This window comes from Euprymna scolopes, chromosome 11 (assembly GCF_053919585.1).
Source record: "Euprymna scolopes isolate OS-2025 chromosome 11, ASM5391958v1, whole genome shotgun sequence".
NCBI lineage: Eukaryota > Metazoa > Mollusca > Cephalopoda > Sepiida > Sepiolidae > Euprymna > Euprymna scolopes.
Window position 1 is genome coordinate 27,123,854 of NC_136492.1, and position 16,715 is coordinate 27,140,568.

The window sequence follows — 16,715 nt, forward strand, 5'->3', positions numbered from 1 at the left end:
GTCAAAAAAAGAAAAAAATTTATTAGCCTTGCAGCAAACATGTTTTCATAGCTTAGGCATTAACGCTAAAGGAAAAAGTAAATCGTTATGGCTTTGCTTTTCAGTAGGTGCGCAGGAGTCATTTTTTTTTTTTAACTTTTTAAATCATTACTATATATTGGGTCCAATATAATATAATAAGTACGAAATCTGTTGCTAATCAAAATATCTGGTTTAAGCGTATTTTACGACCGGGCAATGCCAAGTGGTCTGCTAGTGATAAATAAAAACAACAATGCCAATTAGTGTAAAAAATCAAACACCTTAAGTCAGGAGAAGCTGACACAAGTCGTCATATAGATACAGTTTTGCACAAAACCTGAGAGAGGACACTTTTGCAACCTCGACAAGAGACTATCATTCCTGCATCATCCTTTATAGCTATAGACGTCGATAACCAAAGCGGCAACTGGTATGCTACTCGTATCGAATGTCAATTGACCAAGGCTTACGATATCTACAGGAAGGTCATTCTCTCGTGACCCAGTAATGTTTCAGGGGAGATAACTTGTGAATATTCTAAATCCAGATGTTTATAAAATAACATGCTTCCATCTTTTAATTTGTGTTTCGTGATGGTTATAATATTTTAAACTAATGTGAAACGGACTTAAATTTTTTTTCATAAAGATGTCCTCGCAACAGAAAACAAAATAATGCAATTTACATTTTTTTTTTTTTCTTTATTTCAGTGTTCAAATTATTCTTGGAATTATCATTGGCTCAATAATTCAGTAAGTAAAATATTTTTTTTTCATTAAAAGAATTTCCAAATGTTAAGATCGATATTCTTTGTGACATCTCTGTACAGGGTGTTCCAAAATTGACCATCTATTTTGAAATGTAAGTTAGCATCATATATTTGTAGTATTTCCTGTATTTCATAATTTACAATGTTGTAAAGTTAGTAAAAGTGTGAAAGAAATTAGAACTAGTAAAAAAATTTTTTTTTTTTTTTTTAAATCAATTACTTTTAAAAAGTTTTGCATGCAAGATGAAGATTACTTGATAGTATTGCATTGCTAACAGTGTCATCTTATGAAATGCATCTGTTCATACATATGAAAGAACACTATCTGCTTATGTGCCAAGTTGCATTAAGATTGCACAATGGATTCAAGATACTTTAAACATTTGCATATGTTTACACAAAATGAGATCCGCGGTTTCAGTAAAAATAAAATGCAGAACATCAAATGCTGATTTTCAAGACTGGTTTTCTCAGTTGACCATAAGCGATTTACGATGGCCAATAAAACTAAAACGAATGCGCGAAAAAAATAAATAAAAAACAAATGTTATCAAAAAGGTCACTAAGAAAATTGTGGGATCCTTCTACCGCTCCATTAAATATCTCACTGCTGATGCAATCTCTATCTATAGAAAAGTTGGGTAGGTCTGTTGCATTGTCTATTTATAAAGGATTGAGTGTTTAATTATCTTACCAGAGTTAATGTCATATGTGTGATCGTCTAGTGGTCTTTCTATTAAATATGTTCATATGCTGTTAAGTGTGAATATGTGTGTGACATGTCATGTATTTTCAACATACCTTCTGCCATTTCGTTGGTCCATTTGGAAATGCTCGTCTGGGAGGGAGACTTGATACCTGTTTTTGGGGACGAAGATTTATTTCACTCCAAGACAAGAAATTGGTTCTATAGTTTTTTTTTTATTCACCTTCCAGTTTGATCGCAGAAGATTTGAAAGTGAATTTGACCTGTGTTGTTTCTTTTTCTAGGTCTTATTTCTACCACGTTAGCATTCGTCCCCCCCCCAGCGAAGGGGAGGAGACAACGGCGAAGCCGTCTGCTCTCTTTCAAGTCGCAACCAAATCTCCTCGATTCAGCTAACCCTGATCACATGACTCACACGCAATCCAATCAGCTGATCTTGACTTCCGGTCAACGTGTCTACACTATAATTCACACATCTCCCTCTCTCTATCTATCTATCTATCTATCTCTCTCTCTCTCTCTCTATCCATTCTCTAACAGGTCCATCTGGGCAGGAGCTGCTAGAAAGACCTTATCCTGCCTTGATAGAGTTCAAAATAGACTTTATCACACTAAAAGCTACAAACTAACGATTGAAAATACAAAGAGCTTGAAAAATAAAAATCTCATATAAAATAACTGGATACAATATCGAATACTATTCCCAAAATAACTGGATTCGGCAGAAAGGGTTGATATGCCGTAAAACAAAGACAACTAACCAACCGATCAAAACAGACTTTGTAGTCTAGTGGAGGATGCCCTTTTCTCTTCCCTGCAACCTCTTTCCCTGTCTCTTTGCCTGTCTCTGCTTTATCGTTATTTTCATGGCAAGTGCTCGTCTAAGCTCCAGTATATGGTCCCCCCAACCACCGGCCTTACTTTCATGAAAAACACCCGTCTAACTGAAACTACTGTTAATAATTTCCCCCACCCTTTATCTGTGCCTAAACCTAAACGTAGACTCCATGAACAAATCTGCTTTCTTAGAACTGCATGTCTATGGAACTCTTTCGTTTGCCTACCAAATTTCCATTACTGAAGATTAATACGATATTATCCCATTGACTACTATACACTCAATAACCCTTATCCTCGAATGGTCTCCGGGCCTTGATAAGTGGTGATTCATGTAAAAAAACAGAAAAACAAAAAAAAAGGGAACTATTCCTCTAGCCTTCGTCAGGTGGTAACCGCGATGGATAGGAAATCTGAATCTCCTGACTGCATTTGCAGCAACTACTGCCATCCATAGTTGGTGTCGTCTCACCACGTTTTGGCCAAGTAAGCCTCTGGCCGGCTTTGGGTAGGATTGAACCCGCTATCTTCAGACAATTCTCACCTGGAATCGTAGAGATTCAACGTGTCTATCAACTGCGCCACGGGACCCGAAGGGCGATCAAGGTTGAAGTTTTTTGGTCTTATAAATTCATGTTTATTATTTGATCTTCCATGGTCGGGTTCGTACCGAATGGTATATATTATTTTTAATTGGAATTCATTATTGAGATGAGTTTTATTTATTCATTTTTATTTATTGCAGACTATTATCCTCATCTTTTCTTAGTTGTTTCACGTGGTGAGATGACAACTACAGAAGGCAGTAATTGCAGTCAGGAGATTCAGAGTTCCTATCCGTCGCGGTTACCACCTGATGAATACCAGAGGAATAGTTGGCCGAAACGTCGTGGAACAACTAAGAAAAAATAAGAATAATAGCCTGCAATAAATAAATTAATATCTCAATAATGGATTCCAATTAAATAACAAATAAAGGAAGGTTTATACAAAAAGAGGCCCTGCCAGTGGGGCATTAGAATACGCCGACTGCCCCCCTGCAGAGGGTAAAAGTCTCTCAATGGGGGTCCTGGATATGACCTTAAACTATATCCAGTGGTGAGGCCCCAGCTTGTGGGCTTTGGGGAGTGTGTAGCCACCCTTTAATTACCATTGCTCCCAGGTCCACTCTGACCCGGAGTGGTAGTACCTGTTAGGGTCCCAACTATGGGTTAAATAGAAACCGACGTGAAAACAACAAATATATTCTATTAAAAAAAATTTTCTTCAAAATCTTTGGATTCGGCGTTAAATAACCCAAAAATGGTTGATATGCCGTAAAACAAAAACAACCAACTATACAAAAAGAAAAGAAAGAAATGTATTGAATGAAAACCGCAAGCAATATAAAACCATATGGAGGAACCTAGACGTATTCATATTTATTACATCCAGTGAGTGCTTCTGAATTTCCCAACCTTTTTTTCTCTACAAAGTTGGCACGGGCTCACTTGGCAGCTGACGGAAATAGCCGGAAAATGTCGTTTCAACATTCCTCAATGTTTTACGAACTGGTTTTAGCTAATACAAATCTATGAAGACGACGTTCTTATAAATTGGAAGAAATAAAAAATTTATTTTAAATCACGCAGTTTAGGGTTAGATAGATGTTTGTAATTTTATTGGTCCCCCGACAAATCAGGGATTGGACCTAGTCATTCACTCTCATCTGTCTATTCATTTGTTCGCACTTTTCTCAATAACCACGCCTTGTACTTTTTTTTTTTTTTATTTTGCACAAATATTAGTCATGGTTTAAGTAAATTTTTGCCAAAACAGATTTTCCAGGATAACACTAGCTGCTCCCTTGGGGGCCAATATAGGCGTAAAATTGCTCTTAAATCGTTCATCTGTTCGGGTTTCTCTCAATAACCACGCCTTGGATTTTTAAAAAATTTTGCACTAACATTAGTCATGGGGAAAGTAAATTTTTTACTCATGGATGGGGACCCCGCATGCTTGGCTTGTTTATTGTATTTTCATGTTTTTTCTGTTCATCTTTTATAATTTTCTCATGGCGTTTTAATGTTTTATGGTCAGAACGCTTTCGGTTATTTTTATCAGCGGCCGAGCACACCCGAGAAACTTTGTGGAAATCACGGGTCAGTAAATGCGGAAGTACCATCAAGTGTAATCATATTCGCTTAAGATTGTTTTAGATGGCACTAGTTTGAAAATTCCGGTTTTGAATATGGTGGCCATGATAAAGTGGATTCTATCTATTTTACCCAATCTATGAAAATAGATGTCAAAAATAGTGCAATACAATACTAAAAAAAAAAAAAAAAAAACTGATACACTGACTCTTCACTAAAAGTCTCCACAAAAAAATGTTATTTTGTTTTGAAAATGAACCATCCTAATTATACTTTCTGTCAAATAATTATGTACAAAAAAATATCTAATCGTTTTTCCTCCTGCCTCATTATAAATAACCCATATATTGGAATCGGATGCCAACGTTTTCTGCCAACTAAACGTGCACGAAATTCCGTGCAACTAAAATCCCTGGAAGAAACAACAAATATTTAGGGTAATAAAATACAGAAATAAAACACCGGCACCTAAAATGCACCGAACGTAGCGGCTAATGTAAAAACGTGTTTTCGGTTAAAAAGAAAGAAAAAAAATGGTTCAGTAAATAGTCAAAAGGATTAGAAATGTGCGTGTCCAAATATTCATAGTGCATATGTAATATATATATATATATATACTAGCAAAAGTACCCGTCGTTGACTGGGTTCAAAAACAGCCTACAGAAAATCGACTCTGATTTATGAAAGTATGATAGGTTATGAAAAGGAAGGGTTGTAAAGAGATAGCTTTGAATTTGGGGGTATCAAAATCAAAGCAAAATATGATGAAAGTAAAAATAAAATAGATAAACCCCATAATTTATTATACCATACCTGTTCACCCTTAAACACTTATCACAATATTCTGTGGATCTATATTAAAAAAACCTTGTTAAACTTTGTGACATATTTTCATTTTATGGAGGTCAGCCATGAACGAACACCCCATAATTTTATTATACCATATTTCTTCAAACTGAAACATAATTATCAAAGTGTACTTACGCAGATAGATATGAAAAGTCTTTATTAAAGTTTGTGCCTATTTCCATTCTATGGAAGCCAGGTGAGAACGCAGACCCCACAATTTGATTATACCATCCCTATTTAAGTTAAAACATACTTATCAAAGTATTATGTACATCCATATCAAAAACACTTGTAAACGAATTTTTAAATTTATTTCCATACTTTGTGGACCAGGCGCGTACGCAGACCCCCCACAATTTTAATGAATAATCATTATGCCAGATCAAACATACCCATTCCTGTGTCTCGATACATCTTCTATCATTATATGTGATCAGTTTTCTATAATAGTCAACCATATAGGAGCATATTTGTGACCAGACACACACACGCAGACGTTCAGCTTTATATTATAGAAGATATAGCTGCAGGCTCCTTCAATCTTAGACAGACTATGGATACCCATGAAGGGTTGCTTGCGTGTGAAATTTTTGTGGAAGGAGGTGCGCAAATCTCCAACCATACCTCTCCTGAGACGACATTGTTAAATACCAATTGCAAGTGTCTGTACAGGACGACTGGAAACAAATGCCGAGATAAGCGGCGAGCACATACAGCGCCTAGAATTCCCAAATGGTCACCCATCTGATACTAACCAGGCTCAATGTTGCTTAACTTCGGTGATCTGACGAGAACTGGTGTGTCAACGTGATTATGCTGTATATATGTATGTGTGTATTTGACAGTGTAGTATTGTGTACATGTGTGCGTTGGTTTACTTTATTCTTGTAAGTTCATGTCTACCTGTATGCACAAGATGAAAGGTGCTGTTATTTTTCAAAATATTCAGAGTGTGAATAATCTTCTTCTATAATATAAATCTCACCTGTCTGTTTAAATGTATGTATGTTTGTATATCTGTGTAAAACATTCGACAGAGGCGACGGATTTTCATGAGATTGGTATCGTTTTGAAGCTTGACCCTTCGGACAACAAACATAAAAATATTGGCCACAAACATTAATTCCTTCACCCTCAACTGGGCACTTTTTTACGGGAAGGGGTTGTTTTTTTCCCGATATTTTCGAAATTTATTTTTCTCTTTTGTCTAGCCTTAATTTAACCCTACATCACTTCTTGTTTGGCGATGGACGCAACGGCCAACATATCGCCTTTTTTTTTTTTTGTCCCCCCCCCCACTTTCTTTTCCTCCTTCACCGTACGGGTTTGAGCCTGTCTGCCTTTTTTGCTCAACACACACCTCTAAAAACCCGGGCAATGCCAGGCACCCAGGCTAGTATATATATACATACATATATGTGTGTGTGTGAGTGTGTGATTATTTGATAGTGTGGCACTGTATGTGTGTGTGTTGGTTTACCTTATTCTTGTAAGTGCGTGTCTAGCTGCAAGTCGTAGTGTCTTTCTGTTCACCTGACTCGTTAGTGTGTAAGCATGTGTATGCAAGATGAAAGATGCTTGTATATGAGTCATTGAGTCTTTTACCTTTGCAACCTACCTCACTCAGCTTAAATGGACAAAAGGAGGTGTTGTTAAGGGCATTGTGAGGTGCCTTCAGTGCGGTTGGCTGGTGTCCTCTCACTGTGTCTAGCTTATGGCTGTTTTTTTTTTCTTCATGAGTTTGATTTTATTCCCTTTGCAAAATTCAATCATGTTCTGCAAAGTCCAAAGCAACGCCCATAAGTTTCAACTATTTTTTCTTTCTTTCTTTCTTTCTCTCCCTCTTTTTTATTTTTTTATTTTTTTTCACTTTTGTTATTTTGCTTATTTCGGTAGCCTTTTAAATCTCGCCTCCCCTATTTTCTCTTACTTCTCACATTTCATGAGCGATTCTTCTGGCAAAGGAGGAATAATTGCTGTTTTCTGGGTAATAAAATACGGAAATAAAATATCAGCTTCTGAACCTAAAAAGTACCAAACCTTGAGTTTGATTTATTTTCATGTTCTGCAAAGCCCTCCTCCCCCCCCGTCCCCAAATATCCGCAATTTCCCTTTTCTCTTTCTTTCTCTACCCCCGTCTTTTATTTGTTTTTTTTATTTTTTTTATTTATTTATTTTTTTTTTTGACTTTTTTTTTTTTTTTTGACTTTTTTTTTTACTTTCGGCAGCTTTCTAAATCTTACCTCTTTATTTCGTCTATTAGTCCTCGCATTCCATGGGCAATGTTTCTGACAAAGGGGGAAAAAATTGACGTTTTCTGAGGTGAAGTGTATCCATAAAACACAGATGGCTAGTTCTTGATCTTGATATCATTTTTTAACTCCTCACATCAAGTGGCTTCCTATCTTGTCTGGAGTGATTTCGATAAAATTCATTTGATGTATTTCCCTTTTGCTTTTTTTTTTTTCCGTAATGCTTATCTGCAGCGAGTTCCATTTAAAAAAAAACTCATTAATTCACAATATGTGTTTACAACAGTTAATAAGCAAGTTCCAGAACATGTGGTCAGTTGAACCATGAAATCGGTCAATGATGCCTAAATATAACACAGTCCGCCCGGTCACTGGTGCGTGACCGACCCACGTGTCACACTAAATGTTCTGGAAACAGTCCGCGTATGAAGATCTGTCGATTAGACATCTTTTGTCAGAGGTAAAATCAAAGTCATACCTGAAATGTTGGGTGTGGTCATCTCCCTCACTCAGGGCTGCGTTCCCCTCTGGTGGTGTCATTCTGTATCGGATCTTCTTCGTCTTCAAACCCGTTTCCTTTGATCTTAGGCAGACATTCAATACAGCACAAACAACACAACACAATTGTATATAGAAGATCTTAACTATTTTATTGTCCAATTGTTTCATACAATAAACTGTTTCATACATTGAACTCCTTAAACTAACTAACCTAACTAATAATGAGAAGGGGGGACTCCCCTTCCTCTCATCTATAGAGGGGCTGAAAAATATGTGCTCACCTCATGGCGTCCAGACGAAAAGAGACCGAAAAAAACGGGAAAGAGAAATCTAGGCTGCATTTCTATTCAGAATAATCACGTTGACCCACTGGTTCCTGATAGATCACTGAAGTTAAGCAACATTGAGCCTGGTCAGTACTAAAATGGGTGACCATTTAGGAATGCTAGGTATGTGTTCTCTGCTTATCTCGCATTGTTTTCAGTCATCTAGCACTTCTCCTTGCAGGTCAAAAAAGGGGCTGGGGGTTAATGTGAATCTAACTAACATATTATAAACTTAACTAGATTCTTTAACCATAATACCAGATTCACTCCATGAAAATCCTAACTAAAACCTGAAATGATAATATATATACATGATGTGGGGAGTTGGGGATAAAAATTTTATATACAAAATGAATGAAATATATACAATTAAAAATTGTTTGTTAGTAAAAAAAACTCCCTCTAATAATTGTGGCAGATAAGTAGTTTTCAGTTGAAAAGGGTGTAGGTCCCCACAAAAACTAACTTTATTTAAATACTTCGAAAATAGGCCTACATCAATGAAACAGCCAATCTGTCACCTAAATGGGGTCAGGAATGAATATTATCGAACAAAAAAGAAGCACAAAAAAAAAAAAATGGATAGTTCTACTTATAGACCCTGGCAATAGGAACTGACTAATCAAATGGAGCCACATTCTGCTAACAACCAATTAGAAAGCAGAATTGCTCCATAAAAATATTGGACCTTTTAGAATTCCTGCACATTATTTTTTGTGTGTGTGCACACGAGAAAGATCTTAGCTTTTTGCTTGCAAAATTTTAAAGCCCGAAACTTATACAGAACAGCTACCCACCAAAAACTTTATCTCCAGGACTTATATTGAATAGCTACCCATCGGAAACTCTTCTGAAATTAAACATGGCTTTCAATTCTTTTTCTTTTTTTTTATTAGTTGAAAGTACAGATGAATTACAAAACACCCTTCCCATGTTATGAATAGGTTTCTAAATAATAACGTTATTATTTCAGCATGGTACCTTTTCTGCATGAGCACTATATTGATAATATGATTTGCATTTTTTTGTTTTAGTTTTTCAGGTTATTCCGATACATTTCCCGACTTTTTTACGCCTCATGAATTCTTCCTTTACCTCCTACCTCCGTAAGTCCCATTTGATTTTTTAATTTTATTCTATTTCCTAAAGAAAAAAAAAATGCATTAGTGATTCTCCAGTTTTACCTCAATATTTAAAATTGCTCATTAAAAGAAAATAAACAAAATAGTAGACAACATTTACGAGATACTTTGGTTTGGTTAAAAACAAAATGTACATTAAAATTTAGGCAAATTCATCCAGCATTTTTGTTTAAAAAAAATACCGGCCATTTTCAGCCTTTGTTACTGCGTATCTCCCCTTTAATTATATCTTCTTTAAAAAGCTTAAATCTCACGTAACCATCATAATACCGGTTAGAAAGTGTTTAACAATCAATACTGGATGAGTATGTTTAATTTATGGTGTACAACCTGTTTTTAACCTAACAGCTATGTACGTAAAGCTTTTGTGTTTTTAAATATAGGTATGAAACTGGATAATCGCTCAAATATCCCATGTTTATCTATTTGAGGACGGCTTTGAAATTGGAAATTGGCAAGCGGTATTTATCAGAAAACATTCCCTCATCATTTTCGTCCACTTGAAGTTTGGCAGAAATTTTGTTTATCTATATATTTATAAGTATAAATGTCTGTGTACAGTTCCATACCAAATAACTCTGTCAATTTTCAGTCTAGGAACTCGAGATTTGACATAAGGAGTACTGAGATTTGGGAAAATCATTTTAATCGGTTTTCAGACAAAAATCTGCTTGCTAAGGGGTCAAAGTTCAACGATTTGACGTTTGAAAACTCTACCAAATTCCTCTGCCAATTTTAGGTCTTAACACTTGAAAGTTTAAATGTAGGTTACTTGGACATGGATCAAACTTTTTAATTTGATTTGAGCCCCAAAAACTAAATGTTAAGGGGTCAACATTAGGGTTAAAGTTAAAAAGAAAAAAAAAAAATTACCTCTGCGGTCTCTACGAAATTACTCAGCCAATTTCTGATCTAAACATTTTACATAAGGGTATTCAGAGATAGGCTAAGCTTTTTAATCAGTTTGGGTCGAAAATTTGAGCTGCCAAGGGGTCAAAGTTCAAAAGATTTGACCTTTGCAGTGTCTAGCAAACTACTCAGCCAATTTTGGGTCTAAGCATTTTAAATTTATACATAGCAGGTATTCAGACATGCGGCAAGCATTTAAATCAGTTTTGGGGACAAAATTTGGTTGCCAAAGGGTTAAAGTTGAAAGAGTTGACCTTTGCAGATTCTACCAAATTCCTCCACCAATTTTGGGTCTAAACACTTGAAATTTTAGATGTAGATAAGTTGACATGGATAAAACTTTTGTATTTTGATTTAAGACCAAAATAATAAATGTTAAGGGGTCAAAATTAGGGTCAAAGTTAAAAAAAATTACCTCTGCGGTCTCTACAAAATTACTCAGACAAATTTTGGTCTAAGCATTTGAAATCTTACATAAAGTGTATTCACACGTAGGGCAAGTTATGAACAGTACATAAGGCCCAAGCAAAGCCGGGCTGAACTGCAAGTGTTAAATAAAATTATTTCTTTATGGTTTTTGCTTTTGGTTTACCAGACGTCTTGCCGGCGTATATCGAGGGAAAAGTCCCTTCTGATTAATACTTATGTAATTCCAGTTTAATTTTAAAACTTTACATTGAAATGTTTTATTTTGTTTTGTTTTATTCTTGGTAAGGTTTTATTTTTAATGAAATATGTTATAATTAAAATGTTTTTAGTCTTTACTTTGAATTTTTTTTTTTTTTCAGAATTGTTTTGTAGAAAAATGTTTTAAAAAGTTTACATAAAGTCTTCACTTTGAAATGCTTTTTTAAATATCTTGTGATAAGAATATATTGTTATTCTTTTAATATCTAAATATATTTATTAATTCAAGCATTTTTTGTGAGTTTAAAAAAAATTTTTATATAAAAATGACAACACAAAACTTTATATGCATACTAGTTAGGTTAAATGAAAATTAAGTCCATTCCAGGTTTTTAAGCAACTCCATCCAGTATGTATTAGTAAATTATTTCTAACTGGTATTATTATGATGGTTATATGAAATTTAAACTTTTTTTGAAAAAGAGACACCCAGTAACAAAGGTTGATTTTGCCTTTTAGTCTTCAATCTAAACAGAAACCGGAAGTGAAAGAGAAGTAAGTTTATTTAACACTAGCGTGGGTACCCTGCATTGCCCCGTTGCTTGGAGGTGTGTGTCTAAAGTAAAAAATAAGTGTAGTAATAATCCTGTTTAAATAAAAAAAAAATAACAAAAAAAACGATGGTAAACTTCTCTAGAAAATCGGCGGAACAAAAAAAAAAAAAACAGCGAACAAACGTAAAACTTCTTTAAAAAAGAAATCAGAAAAACAAAAAAGGAAAAAGCAGGGAAAAAAATGATGAACGTGTTCAGAAAAACTAAAACAAAAAAAAACACAGCGAAAAGCGAAAAAATGGCATTAATAACCTTTCGGTTTGAATTTTAAGTCCATTCCAAATTTTTTAAGCAACTACGAAGTAAAGAAAACCCAAACCGATGTTCTTTAGTAACTGTCCCTTGTGAACGATCCCACAACGGTGTAAAGTAATGGCATGGGAAGGAGGAATTTATTAGAGAGAAGAGTTTACTACCTCCATTGATTTTAACCGATTTTGGCTGTGAACTCTAAACAGAAAAAAAATATAGGAATCTACGATTATCGCGGAAGTGGAAAGATAATAGGCCTATAACACACCTCAGATATTGTGCTGCAGTTTGTGCATATTAGATTTGCATGAAATGTCTTGATTTTTAATCCTATTATGATCAAAATCAGATGGGGGAAAATGAGTTCATTTTATATATATATATATATATATATATATATATATATATATATAAAATAACAATATGGGAATAGCATAACTTTTTATTTCAACAGTTTGAACATGTGATAATCAGTCATGCAGAAAATATTAACTATTTAAAAAATATTTTCAAAAACAAAAATATTTGAGAATAAAAAGTTTTATTTGATTATTTGTTAATAGAGAAAAACAAAAAAAAATCTCCAATCATAAAAAAAGCAGTTGGCAAACCAGAAGAACTTAATGGTTTGGCGGTCAAAATCAGTTCCTGATATTAAAGACTTCCGGTTTTGGTTTATCTATATATTAATACGATTTTTTTGTGTGTCACGCTTACATCCGGGTGACTGTTGTTTAATTGTTATGGCTTCCATTTCTTGTAATAAATAATTTTACCAAGAATTCTTCATAAGTTTTGTTTTGATTTCGATTTTAGCTGAAGGAATAAGTTTTGGTTTAAGTTGATGCACCCAAGTCATATGGATATATTTTTTAATTTTGGAATCATAACTATATAATGTATAAGAATCGATAGAAAATTGACTAAGTTGCTGGAATCCACAATAAATAAATAAGTAGTCAGCAGAAATAACCTTCTTAGCGACACGCAATATGGTTTCCATTCTGCTAGATCTACAGCAGATGTGCTAACAGTTATATCTCATAGGATTAGCGAATCTCTCGACAAAGGCTTCATTTCTAGGGCAATTGCTCTTGACATATCCAAGGCCTTCGAGAAGGTTTGGCATAAAGGCCTACTTCACAAGATTTCCAGCTACGGTATAACTGGAAATGTTTTCTCAATCATTAAATCATTTCTCTCTGATAGGCTCATAAGAGTAGTGGTTGATGAGCAGAAATCAGAGGCCCACAGTATTAATGCTGGAGTCCCTCAGGGGTCCATACTGAGCCCAACTATCTTCCTGATCTACATCAATGATCTCCCAAAACACATACTAAAATCTTTCGTTGACATCTATGCTGATGACACGACTATCTATGGCAACACATCAAAGGCCATAAATGATTATGTTCTCTCTGATTCTCTCTCCTCTGATCTTGAGCGCGTGGTACAGTAGGGGAAGAGGTGGCTGGTTACCTTTAATGCATCTAAGACCAAGCTCCTATCTCTACATCATAAACGCTCTGATCCCCATCTGGCATCAATTGAAATGGATGGCTCTCGTCTAGGGGAGGCTCCATGTTTTGATAAGCTTCTGGGTGTATCTTTACTCCTGATCTTAAATGGAACACATACATCAAGTCTGTGGCCAAGGTCGCTGGGAAAATGGTGGGATCCTTCTACCGCTCCAGAAGATATCTTACTAATGATGCAATTCTCTATCTATATAAAAGCCAAGGACGTCCAAGGATGGAGTACTGCTGCCACACCTGGGCAGGAGCTGCTAAAAACAGCCTATCTTGCCTCGACAGAGTACAAAATAGACTTTGTGGCTTGGTGGGGGATGCCCTTTTCTCTTCCCTGCAACCTCTCTCCCACAGAAGAGACATAGCGAGCCTATCTTTGTTCTATCGTTATTTCCATGGCAAGTCCTCGTCTGAGCTCAATTCTCTGGTCCCCCTTCGCCAATCTTTTTCAAAAAACACCCGAATAGCTGAAACCACTATCAATAATGTTCCCCACTCCTTATCTGTGCCTAAATGAAAACATAGATTCCATGAACAAAGCTTCTTTCTTAGAACTGCACGCCTGTGGAACTCTGTTCTGCTTGCCTGTTTTCCTCCCGACTTCAACCTGGATGTCTCCAAGTCCAACACAAACAAATTCCTGATGAACCGCCCCCTTAAGTAATGACACCTTATCAATTCTCCAATACTATTGTTACACTATCCCTTTGATTACTGTACACACAATAACCCTTATCCCCGAGTGGCTCTTCGGCCTTGATAAGTGGTGACCTCCATGTAAAAAAAAAAATATTTGCATCAATTAAAATATCATATTTAAGCATATTTTACAACCGGGCTACATCGGTCGTTAATTGCTAGCTTAGATAAATACTTTTGAATTTTTAACAAAAGAGCTACAATAATATCCGGGCGTCTCCATTTACACTGAACATCCACAGAATGCCAACATCAATATATTACATATGAAAGAGTCCCCTGTGGAATTGCTACAAGTCCCACTAGTAAGTAATTAATCAAATAGGTGTTAAATAAAATCAAGAAAAGGTTCAATAATTTTTATTTTAAACAATTTCTTGAAAGAAAAAAAATATTTACATAGGTGGTTTGATTGTTTTATACTAGCATTTCAGCCTGACGTTGCCCGAGTGTTTTGAAGTGTACGAGTGTAAAAAAAAAAAAAAAAGAAAAAAAAAAAAAAAAAAAAAAGCGGTCAATTTTTTAAAGTTTTGACCCCTATTATGACCCCTTGACATTCATTTTATTTGGGCCCAAATCTAGTTATTAAGTTTGATCCATGTCCAAGGAACCTATATCTAAAATTTCAAGTGTTTAGACCCAAAATTGGCGGAGGAGTTTGGTGGAGTTCTCAAAAGTGAACTCGTTGAACGTTGACCCCTTAACAGCCAAATTTCTGGCCGAACACGGATTAAAAAGATTTTCCCAAATCTCAATACCCTGTATATCAAATTTGAGTCTGTAAACTGAAAATTAACTGTTATTGCGTTGGAAAATGTACACACACAGACACGTTCAATTTTATAGATTAAACAAAAATATGTACGTATACATAAATATATATGGAAATAATTTTGTGTTTACTATAAACTTTTCACGCAAATATTATGCAAGTATAAATCATGTAGAATATCTGCATGAATATAATTACACGTAATAGTTGATTAAAGATGATCATACCATAAGAAAACCGAAAAACTAATAGGAAATTAATGAAAATCAATGTTTAAAAAAATATGCAAATTAGCTAGATCTTTTGCTAGTGAATGCATTTTCCCAACCCATATATAAGAAAATTGTATTTTCTTTTTAAATATATAGAAAAGAGGCTTGGCTTTTTTCTGTTCTTGGCCTTCGGGCCAGGATCAAAGTGTAGTATCTGTTCCGGCAGATACTGCAAGCTATGACTAGCTATGACTAGCAAAGACCAGATGTGGGGGCAATCCCACATGCCTGACCTTTAACCAGCTCCCATTTCCCACCTCTCGGGAGCTGGTCCCCTTTTTCCCTTCCCCCTCCCTTCACTCCTCACATTAAAAATCGGCCTTGTGCCTAATTTGCTCGGTGGGGGAGCAAATAAATACCATCTGTTCCAGCAGATACTGCAAGCAAAGACCATATGTGGGGGTAACCCCACATATCAGACCTTGGTCAATGTAGGGGCAACCCTTCATACGAACAGTTTCTATCCAGCTCCCATTTCCCATCTCTCGGGAGCTGGTGCCCTTTTCCCTCCCCCCTCCCTCTTTCTTCACATTAAAAAACGGCCTTGTGCCTAATTTGCTCAGTGGGGAAGCAAATAAATACATACTGCAAGCAAAGACCACATGTGGGGGCAACCCCACATATAAGACCTTAGTCAATCTAGGGAAAACCCTTCATACCAATTGTCACTATCCAGCTCCCCTACTCCCCGGGGAGCTGATCCCCATTTCCCCTTCACTCCTCACATTAAAAATCAACCTTGTGCCTAATTTGCTCGGTAGGAGAGCAAATAAATACCCTCTGTTGTTCTTGGCCTTCAGGCCGGGATCAAAGTGTAGTATCTGTTCTGCAGATGCTGCACTTAAGGTAGTTTGTTCCGGTCAATGGAGAAGGAGCCCTCTATACTGGGACAATTATTATTTTTGGTCCAAACCAGAGTGCCCCTTTTGCCTTTTTTTCGGGAGCTGGTTTAACCCCACTTTAAAAACGACCTCGTGTCACATTTTGCTTTGATGGGGAAGCAAATAAATACTAATAGAAAAGAGGGTTTTTAATATGAATATCAATACACACAAAGGAAAGACCAATTTATAGGAGTATAGATAGCTATTAAAATATTTTTGTAATTGTTTTAATAGATTAGTAGTTTGAGTGCAGATCGACTGCACAACTAATACAAAGGGAGAGGGGAAAAGTACAGTTAAAAAGAAGCATCGTATTTATCTCACCATATATACATGACAAAAAATGTAGAGAAACCGGAGAAGGTCATTTAATTGGGGACAGGTTAGGGTTAGAGAAACAGGGAGGCTGGATAGAAAGGAAACTGTAGGGCTGAAGATGTGTAAACTATATCCTGAACATCATGGAATGACGTCACCAGAGATTGATATGGACATCTATGAGGTGTGATGAGACGTCTTAAGTATGGCTGATCCCTGTGGATGTGGCCAAAGGCTGGATCGACAGGAACAATGGTTTGCAGGAATGATCTGTATGCTGAAGCCGGGTATAAATGGTCAC

At 35.8% G+C, this 16,715-nt stretch overlaps 1 protein-coding gene and 1 pseudogene across 15 annotated transcripts in view; one reads left to right on the top strand and one right to left on the bottom strand.

Moving 5' to 3' along the window:
* The window catches only part of LOC145287809 (sodium/hydrogen exchanger 2-like), a 323,765-nt gene that overhangs the window by 176,377 nt on the left and 130,673 nt on the right, over positions 1-16,715 (top strand). For all 15 annotated transcript variants that reach the window (XM_080135670.1, XM_080135658.1, XM_080135659.1 and 12 more), the window contains exons 4-5: positions 732-773; positions 9,431-9,502. In XM_080135670.1, coding sequence (XP_079991796.1) covers positions 732-773; positions 9,431-9,502 — 114 coding nt within the window. The remainder of the gene's footprint in view (positions 1-731; positions 774-9,430; positions 9,503-16,715) is intronic.
* On the bottom strand, positions 6,025-6,141 carry LOC145288525 (5S ribosomal RNA; annotated as a pseudogene).